At 38.9% G+C, this 19825-nt stretch overlaps 1 protein-coding gene across 1 annotated transcript in view; it reads right to left on the bottom strand.

Annotated features, from left to right (window-relative positions):
- The window catches only part of LOC130146917 (opsin-5-like), a 29017-nt gene that overhangs the window by 5070 nt on the left and 4122 nt on the right, over nt 1-19825 (bottom strand). The window contains exons 3-4 of the mRNA XM_056333553.1: nt 12633-12760; nt 11751-12085 (exon numbers count right to left, since the gene is read on the bottom strand). Coding sequence (XP_056189528.1) covers nt 11751-12085; nt 12633-12760 — 463 coding nt within the window. The remainder of the gene's footprint in view (nt 1-11750; nt 12086-12632; nt 12761-19825) is intronic.

Below are 19825 nucleotides of genomic sequence, written 5' to 3'. Positions count from 1 at the left end.
TTTGTATATCAAGCACAAGGATATTGCTAACATACCAAATATAATGGTAGGTGACACTGCTCAGAAATTTACAGGCAAAAGTCTCTCTTGGGGAATTACGATTGAGCTGGAACAGGGGGAAACTTTACAGTATATAAGAAGAGCTTCACAGCAAACCCCACAAATTACAGAGGATATTTTTTACATTACAGAAAAACAGAAAAAGAAAATAGGTGCTCTACACTTGCAGTGGTAAGTCATCTTTGCAGTTAGATCTTCGGCTTGTGTATGCCTGTTCACTCATGGAACCCTGGCTGTTGGCACAAGCTGAGGATCAGATTCAACTATTTCAAACTAGATGTTTATTGAAGTACATATTGAGTAATATGGACTGAATTCAACTTCTTGACACATTTAAGTAAATGGTGTTTTACAGGACTGAACCACTGGTGAGAATATCCTTGAGGCAATGACACTCGGCCAGTTAGTGGCAGCAATGTCTTGCTGTCAGCCTACCAGAAACAAAGTTGTGTTACTTGTTCCCATGAAGTGGAAACTATGCACACGTACAAATCTTTCACAACTTGCCTTTTAGGGTTACCCTAAGTTTCTTTAGTAAGGACGCACAATGCTTGGAGAGGATACTGACTTAAAGTAAGTGAAAACCAGATTTGATCAAATCATACATTTTGAAAACTAATTGAAAAACATGAACCGCTTGATCACTATGATATTTATTCAAAATATTACTACAACACAAATATCTTATTTGAAACCTTGTTGTCTGACTTCTGTTTCTAAATTGTAGATGTTTAACTTGTGGAGCTATTTTGCCACAAGTTTTCAATAGAAAGTTACTGATTTCTTCATGTAAAAGCACATATGTATTTGTGTACACGCATATTAAAATTATGTATACATATCCTGTAATTTTACATGCAAAATCTTCTGGAGTATCTAAACTTATTTAAAAATACAACAACAAATTGCCTTTTTCTCATGCATCTCTAATCATGCATGCAAAGGAATGTGCATTTTTGCATGTGCAGTCCAGATTTCTCCATCTGTCCATCAAGTTTATAAAAATTAGAACTAGAAACACAACATACCACCCATGCTTGATACATTCAACAAATCAAATCCTGAAACTACATGTTTTTCCACACCCTATCAAGGAAAGTATTTGTCACTTCCAATCTGCTTCCAGATAACAAAGTCTCCCGGCCTATGGAGAACTACCAACATATAGGAACAAATTTCCAGACTTGCACTTCTGCTGTACAGGAACCAGCACACAATGCACAAGTCATTGTCCTCATTTTTTGCCCTCATCTTTCTCTTAACACAGTCACCAAAGTAACTTGCATTAAACTACCCATATTGCAAAGCATTACTCATTATAATTAAAAGAAAGTACATGAAGAATGAGAGCACATGCATTACAAAAAGTCTTTTTGTCTATATATTTAATTATGGGTTGCAGCATTATTTCAAAGTTACGTTCTAGGCAAGTTTCTAGTAACTCTTTTCTGCTGAAAGGATTTTAAAAGCCTTGTAGGTATACCTAGTATGAATCAGTCAGCCATGTTCTCATCTTTCTCAGAACAGTCCCCACAGATTGGTCCATTTTGCTCTGGCCAGCATAAACAGATGCAAAGCATGCTTACTGCAAAAGTGGCATCAGTGACTGTCATGCCGAGCCTCATCGACTTTAGTATCCTGAGGAGTTATCTTGGCAGGATGTGCTGCTTGTATTAGATAATATGAAATCTAGAAATGTTGTGAATCATAGAAGTTTCAAAATAATAATTTCAGCCCAAACTGCAGTGAACTACTCCAGATTTAATCAGAAGCCAGAAATCTCCCTGGGTAAATGTATGTCCTTAGTAAAGCAAACAGATTTGACATCACAGACACTAAGCAGAGGAATTAAGATCAACAATCACTAGAACATGTCAAGATCCTGTTAAGCTTGGTATAAAAGCATCAGCATGACAAAAGTCAATCTAATCTTGCATCATCATTTAGCACCAGACTGTACTGAAAGGAGCATTGCAGGCCTGGGAACAGGATGGGGCACTGTCATCGTAGGAGCAGCAAGAGGCCAGTTGGCTCCTGACACTGACAGTTTTCTTGCTAGAAAAACCAAGGTGTTATTGCCCATTTTCCTGCTTAAACTATACAGACATAAAGCTTTCTCCTGCATGGTGTAACTCAGCCAGGGGTAGCTTGCAAATAAATTTTAAAAAAAAAACAAAACTCTTTAAAAACCCCAGAACCTCTTCCCAGCACAGCAGGCATGTTAGAAAAGGGGATCCATCTAAGAACTAACACACAGCAGCAGGAAATTTATTCAGGACACAAAAACTGGGTTTGATAGTCTCATTGGATATAAGACTAAAGTGCTAAATAAGATCAGGAACTGCTGTCTGGGTCTAGCACAGGCTCATTACATCCACACTGCATGGTGTTTGACCTTGGGTCTCACCAACATTCTCTTGTGGTATCTCGGTGGGCTTAAGACACAATTATTGGGGGTTTGGAGTACATTTTCTCCGTTCAGAGTTTTTATTGCATGGTACAGAGTATTTGTTGTATGCCCCAGGAAGGGGCATTAGGGCCATGTTAGGGTGCAGATGCTCCTAGGATGGTACTGGCAAGCTATACAAGAGGGAACTGTTACAAGACAAATGTGCCACAGCTTTGCCCAGATCATCTTTTAGGAACAGTCCCTGATTTGTGTTGTTCTGTGGCCTATGCCCAGGGATGGGTAAAAAACACACAAGGGAGCATGCTAACAACTAAGCAAGAGGGCAATCAGTGAGTCAGTGCTTGTGATCCTTGACCTTCTTTAAAAAAACAGAAACTACTGTCATATCCAGCTACAGATCCTCAGATTTTTCTTCTTTTATTTGCTGTATTTTGCTTCCTAAACATTTGGGTTCCCAGTTTTCTGGGTTTGTACTGCCACAGCATCTAACAATACAAGCTCCTTTGCATTCTGGTGACATTTGTTTCTTCAACAAAATACATTTCATATACTTTCAGATGCAAGTAAACAGGTACATACCTTATACCTGTGATACTAGGCTGCCCTAAGCTTTCAAGACTAGTTTACACCACCAGTATTTGAAACAGCAAATGAAGATTTCAATATAGGTAAAAAAGTATGCATGTTAAAATCTTAGGAGTCATCGTTACTTTCTTATCTCATCATAGTGCAGCATGGAGCTATAACAGCAAGCTTTTGCTAGATGCCAGGTTTAGCTAACAGTATAATAATTTAATAGTGGGCTTGCTTTTTAATTATAAAAAATATAAATGCTGAATTTATCTGTCATGTAGTGTGTAATCTCAGCAAGCTTTAATGGAAACCATGTAGATGCTTTAGATCATTCAGTCCTTAGCACCTACAGCTCAGCATGTTTGTCACTATTTAAGCGTCTGCTTGCAGTTACAGACTCGACAGCTACATGTGTGTCCGTTATCTACAGGTTCCACTAAAACAGTATGAGCTGCAGATCTTCAAATAGCCTGAAGAACTTTTGTTAGGTCTCCAAATCTAATGTGGTAGGTTCAACTTAACAGCCAACCTCTATGTTTACAAATTTCACCTAGAAGAATAATATTGTCCAGAAATATATACAAAAATTGAGAATGATTATGAGAGTTGTGTAACATTTTTTTCACTACACTTTACCCTCACTATAATGAACTCTCTTCAGACTCATATAAATGTTTGGTGTATCAGTATATTCGCTATAGTAAAGATTTGGGAAATTCTTCCATCTAAAGAATAAACCCACCTAAAAATACTCACTTTCAACTGACTATTATATACCCATATGGAAACTACAACGTTATTGCTTAAGATTGGCAGGATTATCAAGAATATCAGTAAGAAGGAGCAATGTACAGAAGGCATGGAAATAAGAGATTATGGTCAAGTTCAAGAAAGATACTTTTGAGTTTTGAGTCAAAGAAAGATAGTTTTGAGTCTTGTTGTAAAACCCTGTGCCCCTATGGATCTTTTACAAAGCACAGAACAGTTGTAGCCTGTAGGTGCAGAGAAGGTAAACCTGCAAGCTGTCAGGGATAGTTCACCCAACATGCCTGAGGCCACTTCTAGGAATAGGCAGGAAAGCAGAGTTTTGATGTACTCAGCATCTTACATGTCTTGACTTGAAGTATCTCTACATACAACATAGAACCTTGCCAGTGCACAGATGTTTCTGGTACAAAATTGTTAATAAAGGATAATTCCCTGAGTTAACAAGAGGTGTTTAGAATAGAACGTTAGAAGTAATTTTTCTACTTCTTAAGAAATACATTGCAAAATGTTTTTCAGTAAGAAGTCTTGAGCATTAATGAATTAGAAAAATCAAGTATCCCTATGATTGTGTCATTCAAATCAAGAGGACTGCATCTTGTCCTTCCTATGAATTATGTATTGTCCATCTTTGGTCTCTTCTGTAGAAGCCAAATTTATTCTTGCCTGCAAAACAGAAAAGAATATTTGCAGCAAGTGCTTAACTTTTCTCTATTTATTTATGGCATATACTTACTGCAGCAGAGCCTTAAAGGATTCTCAGTTCCCAGAGGATGCAAAGAAGAAGCAATGTGCTCCCCAAAGATGATCAGATAAGGCTATGACAAAGCCAATATAATGATACTTCTTCTTTCCTTTCACTTTTAAAAGAATTGCTATGGATGAAGATGCTCTGCTGAGAATAGAAAGTTTTTCCTAAAAATTGTTTCTGACAGGGTAAGTGCCACTATTTTCAAAATCTGTAAGACTTAGTCCAAATGCATGCTTATATGCAACAAATTAATTCCACCGATTTTTTATGCCTCAAGGGACTATTACAACGTCTACTTTGTTTTCCTGCAAAACAATAAGCCAGTGAACCAATGCATTTCTAAAATAGAGGAAGAAGTAAAAGAAATTAGAAACTCACAGGCTAAGCTTTGAGAATTCATGTCATGGATTTTACTCCTCCCTTCAACAAAGTACAATGCAGTAAAAAAAGTAAAAACAGTAAAATACTGTTACAGCGACATGGTTCAGAAAACCCCCTGCCTAATTCATATTGGTATCTGCTCCAAAACAAGTCTATGGGCCTCTTTCCAATCATCACTCTGCTCCCCAGACTTTGGAACAGACCTTTGGCAAGATTTTTTTAAGCAATGCGGCATTATTTTCTTGACTTATTATTTTATACATAATTAGATCTCACTGTATCTGCTCAGCTTAGAGCTGCTGAGATGTGCAAGGTGAAGGTAAGTCTTCTTCAGCTGTCTTGCTAAAATATGGCAAAAATATGTTTTTAATGCTATCTAGTTGCAACTGCCAAAAATTTCTTGGTAGTTGCCTATGGTTGTTTTTTGTGTTTTTTTTTTTATAAAGTGAGTTCTATGATTAGTGGATAGCTTACAAAAAGTACACATAAATAGATATACCCTCTCCTCTAGTCAGTCACCTATTACTTATAGCTCTAAGTAAAAACAATGATCCAGTGTAGCATAAGCATTTTATTTAAAATGTGTGTATCAGCTATGTATCTTCAGTGCAATCCATTCTCCTTGCATCATGGACTACTTTGGTTGTCATGTAAATAGGATCATTATATGCAACCTGATAAATTAAATACTTAAAAAAACTAAACAAAGCCTCCACTTATCCTGCCCTAGGGTCACCTAAAGCACACGAGTGAGGAAGATCTAGGCTCCCTTGGAGGAGGAATTCCAGTGCTAGATTCAGGGCCAGATTTCCTTGTGGGGTTTTACACACACAGAGCATATCCAGAGCTGGTTTCTGCCCTTCCTTGTATGCTCAGCACAACTTTTTCTACATCTCACAAGCTGCAAAAGCAAGGTTTTGTTCAGAGTCTGTGCGCACAGGTACACATGCACCACACAGGCAAAATCCCAGTGATCCCCAATGACCAGAGCCAACCTGTCCTCAGAGTGCCCAGCACCCACCCCTGTCTGCTGAAGTGCCAAAGGGAATTCCTAGATTTCACTGAGGATCTCACCAATGAGATTTTAGGCTAGAGGCCTTCACAAACAGTTGCTATGGCTTTATTTTCAGAAATCAAGGAGCACCCAGGGCAATTAAGGAAGCTGGAAAGAAAGCCTTCTCATTGATCCAGGTCACAGATGACAGGAGAATATAAACGTATCATCATGGGAGTGTTTCCATCGCTTGATATTTTTACCTCTTTTATTTTAGTACTGTGTGCTCAGCCTCCTTTTTGAAAGCCATTTTTCATCAAAATATAGAAAGCAATACTAATAGGTGAGCGTTTTTTTCTTCTGGTCTTCCTAGAACACCAATGAGCTGTGCACCCCAGAGCAAGGTCTAATAAGCAGGGTGCCATAGAGAAACCACTGCTTCTCCAGAGTTTCTCAGAAGTGCAGTCACTGTGGTAATGTCTGAGCAGGACAGGGGATGGTACCTCTCTGAGCCAAATAGCTCAGCTGGCAGGGAGCATGATGGAGGAAATGGCTCTTGTCCCTTGATCCAGCCCTTTATGACCTCAAACCTGTCAGTTTGTCCACCACCCTCTACCAAGATGCTGCTTGTCCCCTAGTGTGGCTCACAAGATGAAGACAGGCTCTTTACAAATCACCTGTTCCCTCTGTTTGCTGAATTTATGTTAGAGTCAGGCAGCACAGACCCCAAAATAGCCCTTTGGGTCCTTGAAGGCTACAAGGCTCACAGATCCAATCTCATGGACCAGCCTCTGGCAAGGCTCATCTAGCTTTCTTCAAAAGCCTGCAAGAGCAGACCCCTCTACTAGAAAACTGCAGGCTATCTGTGCAAACTTTGCTGAGTAGTCAGGTCACCACAAGTACTATACCTGGAGCCTGGAGGCAGAAATGTGCAAGAGGCAGAGGCTAACAGGCTAAGCACCAGGCAAAGCAAGACTGGTTCCTGAATTTGAATCTGGTAGGTGATTATGACTACACTGGTGGCCTTGGTTTGGTAGTTCAACCTTGCTCCAGTTCTCGTCAGTAAGGGAAATATTTGCCATAATTTCCCATCCTGTAGAGTTTCATTGTGCATAGAAATCATGAAACTAGCCAGCTAAACGCTCTGCATACTGGGAGTTTACTGAACTGTAAAGCCAAGGCATATTGCAATTGTATCTTGCAAAACATTCCAAAGCAATGATGGCAAAGTCTGAAAAGCAACAAATGAGAATAACTAATGCTATTATTCCTATAATGGGAGGAAAGGAATTAAAATGATATTCATAAGGCTGTAACAAAAGCCTGATGAACTTGGGATGGCTAGTGGCTGTCTTACCCTTGATCTGTCCTCTTTTTCCTCTGTAAACCTTTTCCAGATTTAAAAAAAATAACAATTGTACTTTGGCCCAAGATGCCTGGCAACTTTGTAGGACCTGTACATCTGGAAAGCCTAGGATTTTTAGATGTGTAGCGGTGATCACTATAAATAAACTAGTCAAATGAGAGCACACAAAAATGAAGGCAACTTTTCTGAAAGGTTAAAAACATAATGGAAGAGGGTTTTTTTTGATGTGGACCATGCTCACACAGGAATCTAAAAGCACTTCTTTCACATTTCACTATTATAAATGCTTATCCTACACAAAAGTAAAAGCCAACCATAAATATGACCATCTGCATTAAAGCAACAGAAGCTCAATCTCACATTCGTTCCAAATGAAATTTCTGTATTCTTCCATAACATGCGTTGAAGTAAGACACGTTCAACATGTTCTTTATCAGTCAACCAGATTCTCCTACACTTGTCAAAAAGCTGATTGCCTTCCCCTCAAATCAATAAATATGATAAAGTCAATAGTGCAGGTTTGGCACTAAGACTGTATCTTCATCCAGATTCTTGCCCTTCACACACATTTAGAAACAGCACACTGACCACTAATCCCCAAACAGCTTTGAAATGCCTGCAGCAAATCACAGTGTTGCTTTGCCTTACAACTAAAGCTTGTATTTAAGGTGGCCAAAATCACAAAGGTCATTGAACAGCTGTAATTCTGTTTTTACTTCAGGAGTAGATTTACCCATTGCAATGAATTACTGAGCTTTAGCATCCTGTATTCCAAACTGAGGGTCTTCTTTGAATAGCAACCTTTATCCAATTTATTATTCCATTATACTTCCCTTTATGCTCATAGATCTTCCCACCTGTAATTAGCCACAGCTTTCAAGATTTCTTGTACCAGGGGATATAGAATACTTCCAATTTCAAAGCAATGCAACACCTTCCACTAATGTTGGTGGTAAAATTTCTGTTAATTTAACAAAAAAAAAATTAGTGAGGATTAAAAAAACTCAAACCCTATGTCCCTGCATTGTAGAAACCCAGTTTAAGACCAATTAACCTCCATAGTGTGTAGATTTGTGTGTGTTGTTTCTCTGGAAATCATTGCATTATAAAAATGAACAAACCCAGTTTCTTCAGTAAACAATATTAGAAGAGAGATGTGAATTGTTCAACCTTCTTTTCAGCCAAATGATACTTCAGTGCTTTAAATCAGGTACTTCAGAGGTATCACAGACTACAGCCACAAAGAAATACAAGCTGAGTAGCAGGAGTTTTGTCCAAGGTCATACACGAAGACTGAATCAGAACAAAAACTGAACACGATCTGCCAGGCCAAAGGCTTATCCCTCATGATTTAAATTGAAGGTACTGCAGACAATTCAGTAATGGTATTTAGATCAGTATCTGATGAGACATGAAGTTACGCTCATCATGGTTCTGCTCCTGCAGCATCTAGGGGGAACTAAATTGTGTTTCTGAAATAGCTTAATCCCAAGGAACTCCTGGAGAAGAGGCAATTTTCTACATCTCTCCTTGCATTCATAATATTTATCAGTCTTATCTATATGCTCAGAGCATGTTTTCTCCAGAAGCTGGAAAACTCATGCACCTGTGAAGAGATCACATGAGAACAATAGTGTCTTCTGTACACATTATAATTGATTTTTATAATACTATATAATATTATATAATATATTGTATAGCATTATATAATAGCACTATATAATAATAATAAAAGCAATATCAGCAGTTAGCCAGCCTTGCAAATTCACAAGCACAAAAGCACTAATAGCATGATACAGCTCCCATTAAATTTTCTAGAAATCTTGCTAGTGTCATTCTAAAAAAGCACAGAAAACACCACTATAGACAGATCTTTTACCATGGGAAGTAGATTAATGATAGTGACTGTTATCAGCACTTTATTGTTCTTTTTTTTAATTACTAATTTTAATTACTAATAAATATGCTAAAGTGGGCCTAAATTGCACGCTATGGCCTGGTTAAGTTAATATGTTTTGGGAAAGAGCCACTTAGAGTGCAGGGCAATACAGATTAAAGCAAACTGCAGGAACTTGGGAAACCTTTATGCTTGAAGAGGAACCTGTGACATTTTCTTGGAGCGTCGAGGCATAGGGAGCCACCACACAAGAGCTTCCATGATCTAGGCTTAGCTGGACTTGTAAGTGTCTAAGCCCCGTTTTAAGCCCCAGATCAGTTTCTGGATTTAGCTTTTCAAGACTGAAGCAGTGTCCAAGCACTTCAGCTGAAGCTGGATCAGACCGTAGAGGCACAGGTCAAACCTGACCAGGACTCCTAAGTCACAGTGACCTGATGTCAGAGGCAGGATGGAAAATGCCAGATGAAGAACAGGCTATAAATTGTCTCTAATTGACAGGCACTACAAAGTGGACTGTATTGCAGCTCAAATCCTGCAGGAAGAGCTACAGTTCAACAAATGATCATTCCAAGTACACCATAAAATTGGCAGATTTGGAGTGGATTGTTTTAGCAGAGTTTCTTAAGGAAAAAAAAAAAAAAAACAACCCCAAAACAAAAGAAAGCAAACCAAAACAAGGTCTCTTCTCTCCTCTCTGCTTTTAGGAGTTTGACTTACATCATCCTCTTAGCAGATGTCTCGAAGGGATTATCATGTATAACTACTTATTGTTTGCATTATTACTATTATCCTAGGGTGAGATTCTCCATAGATGATAAGCACCCTCAGAGTAACTAAGGAGTTTACAATCTAACAGTGAAGATCAGAGCAATTTTGAGGGGAAAAAATCAGGTAATATGAAGAAGAGATACTTGTCGGTACATGATAAGCAGTTTTCCTGGTGTTTCAGCAGCCCAACCAGTATCAATCTGTATGACACACCAGCATGACTTTTTGTGTTAACATCACAAAGGAAGTTTTGAAGGACATATTGTTTTCATTTTGCCAGTTTCTATTAGGAGGAACTCATAAGAATGACAAGTAGCATGGAACATGCCTGCATATTTCTGATTGTTGTGAGGATGCAGTGTAACCAGCATCTTGGTCTTACTGGAGTATAGAATTAGCATAAGCTATGAAGAGTTTTAAAAGTTAATTAGAGTTACAGCAAAGTATCCTGTGGTCAAATGAAAGCCTTAAGAAAATTAATGTCTACATGTCTACTGAATATCCAGGAACAAGGCAGGAATATACCTAAAAACTTCAGTTGGGAAATTTCCCATCTAAGGGTTATTACAAAGAAGGAGTAGGAAAGATATGGACACAACTCTTTAGTTATTAAACTGCTTGGATTGCAGAAGATATTTAGGTTTAAAGACTATGCAGTAGATAGGAGGAGGATGTTTCCAACAGTGGTCAAACCCAAGATACTCAAAGGGAGAGATGAGGCAGATTAAGATGTCTAGTGCAGCTACACTGCACTTGGTCATCTGAAGAGAGATGTCCGAAAGGGACCAAATTTGTTAGCATGAAAAAAAGAAAGCAGATCATCTATACAGAAGCAGATCTGTGAGATATCTAATTGTATTTGCAAATGAGTGTCCATATTCCTGAACAGAGAGAAGGACCAAAGATGATTCCAAGCAGAAAACTGAAGGGTGGTGAGGAAGATACTTAGAAGGACATGCCAAACAAATAACTAGAGGAACACTGACATCAAGAAAAAACAAAGATTTTCTCACTGGAGATAATTAACAGAGTCAAGAAGTAACACATCTTTCAATAGGTACATTATCTGAGGAGTAAAGCACACCTAATGTCAGCTGCGCAAGTTTCTCTTCTTATTTTTTGTTATATTAAAAAGATAGATGCTGGTTTTCTGGAAAGGACAGGCAGCCAGAAACAATTTCCACAACAAATACTGCAACCACAGGTTTAATTTTGCTTATAAACTAGTGAAACACAAACCTTCAGAGGTTTTGGTTCAAAAAGTATTTACAGAAAAACACTTTTCTGTGACTTTTGTCCTTTTTTCATTTATAAACAAGAGAATTTGATCTCTACGACACTATTTTAAATATTCAGTGATACAAAGCTTAAGACTGGATGTGCTCAGATCTCTGTAGCTGGGCAAACAGAATTTACTCACTTGAAACCAGAATGGCTTTCATAAGCAGTGGTTCAAGAGCATGAGACCCAAACTCACTTCTATATAGTGCTCCAATTTTTAACCTTCCTTTTGATCAAAAACTGAAACCTTAATTTTCACAAATAATGGAGTTCTGTGAGTTTAATTACCACCCTCCAGAAACAATACAAATACTATCTGTATGTTTAGCAACTCATTGACATACAGTGAATCCGCACAAGACAACACTGTTGTCTGAAATGAAAATGCAGTAAGGACCGATTTTCTTTTCCATCTTTATTTCCTTCTCAGGAAGTTTCTGGGTCCTTAAATGGTGCAGCCCAGCTGTGCCAAATACAGCTTGCCAAAGACTAACTTTCAAATACCTTGAGAGTAACGGTTTGTGCATTGCTCATCCTGGCAGGGCCGGAGACGTGCTGTTCCACTGCTTTCCTGGATTCTTTCACAGTCACCAGAATAAGAGAGTAGGAAGTGACAATTACTCCACAAGGGAGAATAAAACAGAAAACAAAGAGGACTAAGGTGTAAGACATGGCCATGGCATTTACGTTGGTGGAATGCCAGTCAATGCAGCAGGCTGTGCCATAGGGCTCCTGTCCATATTCTCCCCAGTGAGCTAGAGGAGAACAGGCAAAAACCGCTGCGTAAGTCCAAGCACAGGCTATCAAGATTTGTCCATGTTCTCTCTTGAACCTGTTCCCTGGAAGACACAATCAGTGAAGATCAGCATCGTTGACACATCTGGATGGAGTTTCCCATATAGAGACAGATAAGCAGGGTAAGTAAGAAGGATAACTTCAACAGGTGTTCTAGATATTATAGCATATTGAAGGTTTGTAAGAATAGGGCACGGTTCACAACAATTTGCAAAAAGATTAGATAGCTGAATTCTTGGGTATACAATTAGGATAGTTAGTACAACATAAATCTGTATGAATAAATCTCTATCAAAATGTAGCAATAAACTCTGAAAAAAACCCACAGTTTATTCAGACTAGCCTTGCTTTCAGATAAGAACTCTTATTCCAGGTTTCCAAATTATCACACTGACTTACAAGAGCTTAAATGTAATGAATCACATATATCTAGCCCTATAGTCAATTATCAATGATCACAGAAATAAGAATTTTTTGACTGGATCTAAAAGTTCTCTTCTATAAAAATACTCTCTAGGATATGCAACCCAAAAATGATGGTCTGTGTTCAGAAGAAAAATTGAGTAACCTAGGACAGAAACATTAGCTTACCATAAGCTGGAAAACAAATTTTGAGGCAGAACACAATGCTCAGTAATGTCAGTGTTGAAAGACTGCAGATCCCAAACAGCACCCCGCAAAACGCATAGAACAAGCAAATTTGTTTCCCATACAGCCACCTGGAAAATAACCAAGAAAACTAATTCTCAGATGTTATCCTTTTTTCTTAAATGTAATGCTAAATGGTAGAAATATAGTTATAGTTGTAGCCTTAAAATTTCAATAAAACTGCATGATTAAATCATTTGTTGGTCAATGATGGATTACAGAAGATACAGCCAGTAATGTTCTGCTTCATTTTTATGATTCACATTTAAGCCATTTTTATAAAACAAAGCAGTATATCTTAATGATAATCTTTCTGAAAAGAATAATCACAATGCTTGTCAGTAGTAGACCTAGGTCATGATAATTCATAAATTCATAAATACTGCTTATTATTACTTCTGCTACCTTTATGCATCTTTTTCAAACTAGTTTCCATCAAAGTCAACACATACACTTGTGAAGGTTCTCCAGAGGAACAAAACTTTGATCTGAATCACTATACCTCCTCCCTTTCTATTCATATACTTGTATGATTTACAGTAGCAGTTGTCAAAATCCCCCTGCTACATTTTGAAGACATCACCTCCATTAGTCAATATATATAGCAATATTTCAGCACAGAAAGTAATGTGGTAAAAACTGAGTAATTACTGGATTTTTTTCTCTTATTTCTTAATTTTGTGCCAAAATAAGAGAAAACTAGATGCAAGAAGGACAAAGAGAGATTTTTTTTCACATCAAGTACAATTTTTTCAATTTGATTAGTTGAAAAGAAAAAGTTACCTAGAGGTTAGGTTGGGTGAGGTTCTCTCTGTGTCTTTTGTTAAATATATTTTACCTGACTACATTACTAAACACTCATTCCAATAGGGCTTGGATCTCTGCACCACACACTGCTACATGACTCTCTGATCCGCTGTGCTACCAGTCTCTCTTTAAGCAACTATTTAGCTGAACATGGAGAAATTCCTTAACTGTTCCACATATAACTCTACCTTTCAAGTATCTACTGATATATGAAATCCAGAAGGGTATTTTAACTAGTAGGTACATTTGCTTCTAATGTATTAAGGAATGCGTGGAGAAATAAAATATATAAGGAGCATAAATACATTTAGTATTGAATTCCAACTGAAATAAATCTCAGGCATTGGCAACACACAAATTAGAACAGCTTCTTCTCTCACTTCCCCCCTTCTCCCAGTATCGCGGCTTTGAGGGGCACCCAGCAAGAGCTGAGCCACAGCAATTCATGTCTGTGCTGAGCTGTTGCAGAATGGATGAGAGAAAACGGCCACGGATCCATGGAAGGACTGTGTGACACAGCACTTGACATGAGTTTGGAGTGAACCAGACTAGGCCGCAGTAAAAAAGTTACTGCAATAATGGACAATGGACAAGGAAGATAAGGGAAAGGTCAATGCTGAGCTTGCAGAAGATGTAGCAACTAACTTTGAGGAAGGCACGTAGAGCACAGAGCTGAGCTATGTGACCAGTTAACCGCAGAAACCGCAAGTAGGAGGCCGTATGAAGACGTAACCGTTAGGGCTTAGCCTATCAACATATGACTAGTAGGCATAATTAACTGGAATTGTATAAATGCCATAATTGCGCCGTAATAAATCGGAGCTTGCTTTATCACTCATACTGAGTCGGCTGCTTGCTTCCCCTCGCTCGTCGCAAGTGGCGCCCGAACAGGGACCCCCAATCCCTGTTCTTCACCGGACAGCGAGGACGGAGAAGCACTGGTAGCAGCGACCAGGGAGCAAAGATCGACTGATGCTGGCATCGTATCTCGATCCGTGCTTGAACCACGTTAATCAAGGGAAAGGTTCGCCGTCCGTCAGAGGCTACCCAGGGGAAAAAGGCTGCATCTTAATTAAGGAGAAGAATTCTCTTAATCAGGGAAGAATTCTTTAAAAGCGCGCTATGGAAAAAGAGGTAGCACTCGCTCTTTTACAACGCTTTTTAGAAAAGCGGGGGGTAAGCCCTTTGAAAGATTTAGCTGGGCTAATTACGTTAGGCAAGGCAAAAGGTTACTTTAAAGATCCTGAAAGTATGTTTGAAATAGAAGAATGGCGTAATTATGGGGACTGTTTATGGGATTTAGTGATTGACGATGATAAAGTTGCTAAAAAGTTAATGAAATCTTGGAGAGAGGTCATTAACTGTTTAAAACGTTACAAAGTTGAAAAACAAATGGCCGCAGCTGCCACTAATCGGCTCGAAAAAACTGATTCAACAGCGGGGCGTTTTACAGCAGGAGGAGATTACTTCAGTCCTCCTGCTTCAGGAATTCCTGTCCCTGTTGTTCGTCAGCCCTCAAATCAACCACCTCCTCCTCCTCACACAGAGAAAGAAGTTTGTCCTTCGGCACCGTCTCAAGATCAGGTGCAGGATGGCTCGCAAAGTAACAATTCAGAGGAGGAGTCTACTGAGACTGAGGGAAAAATGACAAGGGGACAGTTAAAAGATAAAACATTTAGTAAACCGTTTCACTCACCCCCGCACTCACAGTTAGTTCGGGTCGATTGGGACAAAATACTCCGAGAGGCAATGGAGCAGAAAGATTTTGATGCTGTAACTCAAATTAATTGTCAAGCTTATCCTGTGATCTACACGATCGATAATGCAGGAGTAATGACAGGAGAACATCATACTTTAGATTGGAAAATTTTAAATCAACTGCGAAGTATAGTTAATGACTCAGGTTTACATGGTGAACCTACCCGACAAATGTTAAACTATATTTGGGGAAGTGGAATATTGTGTCCGGAAGATATAAAAAATATTATGAGACTTATTTTGAAGCAATCACAACAATTGTTGTGGCAAGCTCATTGGCAAAGGCTTTGTGAACTATCTGTACATGCGTCGCGTGACCGATTAGCAGGAGTAACCGTAGAACAATTGATGGGGTCTGGACCTTTTGCCTCAATAGAAATGCAGATGCAAACTGGTCCTGATGTACTGTTAGAATCTATGAAACTGGCGCGTGAAGCACTACAAAAAGTAAGAACAACCCCTGCTACCCCTTCATATATGTCGATTAAACAAAGCAGGGATGAGTCTTTTGCCTCTTTTGTAGACAGAGTCACTGATGCGATCAATCGAGCAGATATAGCGGATTTTATGAAGGGACCATTATTGAGGCAGTGTGTATTAGAAAATTGTAACACTTATACAAAAGGCATTTTAGTTACCCTTCCTCTAGATGCTTCTGTTGAAACTATGTTAGAAAGAATGAGCCGAGTGCCTGTAGGACCTCAAGCTTTGTTAGTCGAAACGCTTAAAGAGGTAGGAGACAATTTAGTTAAAACTCAGCAACAAGCTTTTGCAGCCCTCGCTCCTTTAAAGACGTTAGATGAACGGCAAAGTAAGAAACCACCTCGAAAAGACTTTATTTGCTTTCGTTGTGGGCGTCCTGGACATACACGTCGTCAATGTCGAGAGCGCCACCTATGGTGCAAAAATTGTCAAATGGACACAGCATCGAGACAGATTATTTCGGCTGCCACGACCAGATGAAGAAAAACGACTTGTAGAAAAGCTGACATATATTATTCTTCCCATTTTATGGCAGCTGCCTCGGGAGATACAATATCAATTACCCTCTGATAGATTGTCTTTATTACATTTTACCCGTATTTTGCATACTTTGCAAGACCTCTTTGGGCAAGGACCAATACAATTAGAAAAATTTTGTCCTATATGTAAAATTGTTTGTAATTCAAAAATTACATTTTATTGTGGATATTGTAAAAGAGTTGGAGTGTTTAGACGAAAAACTTTATGTTCCTGGGTATGTCCACCCTGTCAAAATAACATTTTACGTTTTGGCTTTGGTGGAAATTCCCTTTTGACTGAAACACCTGCTCCTAGTTTTGCAGTTATCAACAAAGCATTACAATCTTATGAGGCTTTTGAACAATTATTTTTGGCAGAATTACGTAACGAATTTATCTTTTGGGTTCGCATTATTAAGAAAAGTTTTGAGTCTCATATCATACAACATCATTGCAAACGTGGATGATGGCATTGTTTTTGGGAATTAGCCTATTGAATATTGTCGTTGTTTTCGCTTTACATAGTATAGAGCCTAGACAAAATATGTGGGTTACGTGGGCAAATCAATCAGGAGTTACAGATTTTTGTCTTTCCCTGCAGAAAGCAAGTGATCCTTTCCGAACGTGTCTAATTGGTTACCCTTATATACATTGGCCTGATTTTGAACCTTTGGGAGTAAATTATACAGCCATAAATCAATCATATTTGGCCTGGTTAGACCGGAAGTATAATGACATGAATTTTGGCTTTGGTGATAACTGTACCTGGTGGAATAGTACACTTATTAAAAATACGTATTTTTTACAACAGTTGATTTACCATCTAAATGAATCAATCCATTTACCTCAGCAAGAATTAGACCTATGGGGCTCTTTTCCAGCCGCTGGGCCTTTAGTAAATGTTAGTCAAAAACTTAATTGTACCAGAGTTCGCCCCCTATTTCGACCTATCAATGGCTCAGGTGCTGTCATGTTTGGAGATGAATGGAAACGCATCATGCACCGTGACAATGTAATACAATTTTACTTAGGATATCAGAATGTATCAGGGAATTCTAGCCATTGGAACACCTCAAAATATGCCGGTGAATTTGATGTGGAAAATGTTACAGCGAAATTATTACCAGAAGGATATTTTCTAATATGTGGAGACAGGGCATGGCCCGCCATACCATTCCGTCCCGTGGGAGGACCCTGTTATATTGGCAAACTAACCATGTTTGCACCCACCATGCGTGACTTGGTAAGACAAGCAAATGAGAGTAGAGCAAAACGCAGTCTTCATGACTTAAAGCCAGATTGTAATGATAATGTAAATCTTGGCACAGTGGCTGGAACCGTAGCTCTTTCATTTTTTCTTCCCGGTGGCGCAGCAGCTGCGAATTGGGCTAAAATAAAGACTCTAGCTTGTTGGGCAGTGAAACAATTTAATTCTACGACGGACATTTTATCAGGTCTTGCCACTGATGTTGATAGCTTACGACATGCAGTTTTGCAAAATAGAGCTGCTATAGATTTTTTGCTTTTGGCAAATGGGCATGGGTGTCAGGATTTTGAAGGCATGTGTTGCCTAAATCTTTCTGATCATTCACAAAGTATTCATCGACAGCTGGAGGAGTTAAGAAATCGTATGCATCAAGTTAAAGAAGGTTCATCAGGCATAGATGTGTGGTTTGCTTCTCTGGGCATAAATGGATGGTTAAGAGACTTGTTAAAACAGGGTTTATCTGTATTGTTGCTTATTGTTTTACTGTTGCTTTTGTTACCTTGTATTCTTTCTTGTATCCGAAAATTGTTTGAACGTGTTACCCAATCCTTCCTTGTCCAAAAAGAAAAAGGGGGAATTGTTGCAGAATGGATGAGAGAAAACGGCCACGGATCCATGGAAGGACTGTGTGACACAGCACTTGACATGAGTTTGGAGTGAACCAGACTAGGCCGCAGTAAAAAAGTTACTGCAATAATGGACAATGGACAAGGAAGATAAGGGAAAGGTCAATGCTGAGCTTGCAGAAGATGTAGCAACTAACTTTGAGGAAGGCACGTAGAGCACGGAGCTGAGCTATGTGACCAGTTAACCGCAGAAACCGCAAGTAGGAGGCCGTATGAAGACGTAACCATTAGGGCTTAGCCTATCAACATATGACTAGTAGGCATAATTAACTGGAATTGTATAAATGCCATAATTGCGCCGTAATAAATCGGAGCTTGCTTTATCACTCATACTGAGTCGGCTGCTTGCTTCCCCTCGCTCGTCGCACTGAGCCACTGCCAGTATATCAGTGCTGGGCTAAAACGTGCTAAATGTCCTAAAACAAGTGCCAATCTACCACCACATGCTAGGCTGGAAGCTGTGGAGCTTCAGTTGCTGCTATAGAAACAGCTGGTACAACAGCAGCAGTTAGACCAGACACCTATTAGAGAGGGACAGCAGGAATTCTTGGTGGATGCCACCTAATTCCCAAAGGAGATTACAATGAATGTAATTTCTGTGACAATTAAATGAATTTCCATTCTTGACCACGAGGCTGTTTCTCCCTTTTTTTCTGTTTAGCTGACTTCACATCAATATTTAGTTTATATGTCTTTGTCACCAACATACAAATTGCCATGGCAGTTCTTCCAGATTTGGCTGTCTTTCATCATACTACACATTAACCTTTTTAATGATTTTGATTCTGCTGCTATTTTCTTATCATTCCCATACAGGAAAAGCCAGTTTAAATAACTAATTTAATCTTTTTATCTCTTTCAGGTTTTTTATGGGCTATCTTGATGATGTCTCCATCTAGTTAGCAATCCTTTACTTTCTCACAATCTTTAGCATTTTACAGGCCTTCATAGTTTTCTCAGTAAAGTGTTTTGGGAAGCCAGATCAGTACTGCATAGTCACATAGAATAATAGAATCATTTAGGTTGGAAAAGACCTTCAAGATCACCAAGTCCAACCAATAACCTAATACTGCCAAGTCCCTCCTTGAACCATGTCCCTAAGCACCACATCTACCATCTTTTAAATACCTCCAGAGATGGTGACTCAACCACTTCCCTGGGCAGCCTGTTCCAATGCTTGATAACCCTTTTGATGAAGAAATTTTTCCTAATATCCAATCTAAACTTCCCCTGGTGCAGCATGAGGCCATTTCCTATTGTCCCATCAGTTGTGAGACATTCTGCAACCCAGAGGGATAGACCAAAATACTGCCAATACCATCCTATCCCAAACCCTGCAGAACAACTCCTGATTATCAGTCTTGATCTCCCTTCACCTTTTCTACCTAGTTCCCTTCTCTCAAACACTTTCATGCTTCCTGGGTTGCACAAATACTATCTGAGGTCTAGTAATGAGCCTCCCAAGACTCCCAGACTTTAAAAGATCACAAAAAATACATCTTGCACAATGATATGAGGTTAAATACATGTGGATAAAGAGAAGTGGGGAAGGAAGGAAGACGTTCCAAATTAGAGTGCTGACCTAAAAATTAATACAGAACACTACATTTCTATGCATCATCACTACCCCTACATTTGGAGATCATAAGTAAATTCAGGGTTTCCTTTTTATGATAC

The sequence above is a fragment of the Falco biarmicus genome, chromosome 3 (genome assembly GCF_023638135.1).
Source record: "Falco biarmicus isolate bFalBia1 chromosome 3, bFalBia1.pri, whole genome shotgun sequence".
Lineage (NCBI taxonomy): Eukaryota > Metazoa > Chordata > Aves > Falconiformes > Falconidae > Falco > Falco biarmicus.
Note: the sequence above shows the minus strand (reverse complement) of the source record. Positions and strands in the feature narration are given on the sequence as shown.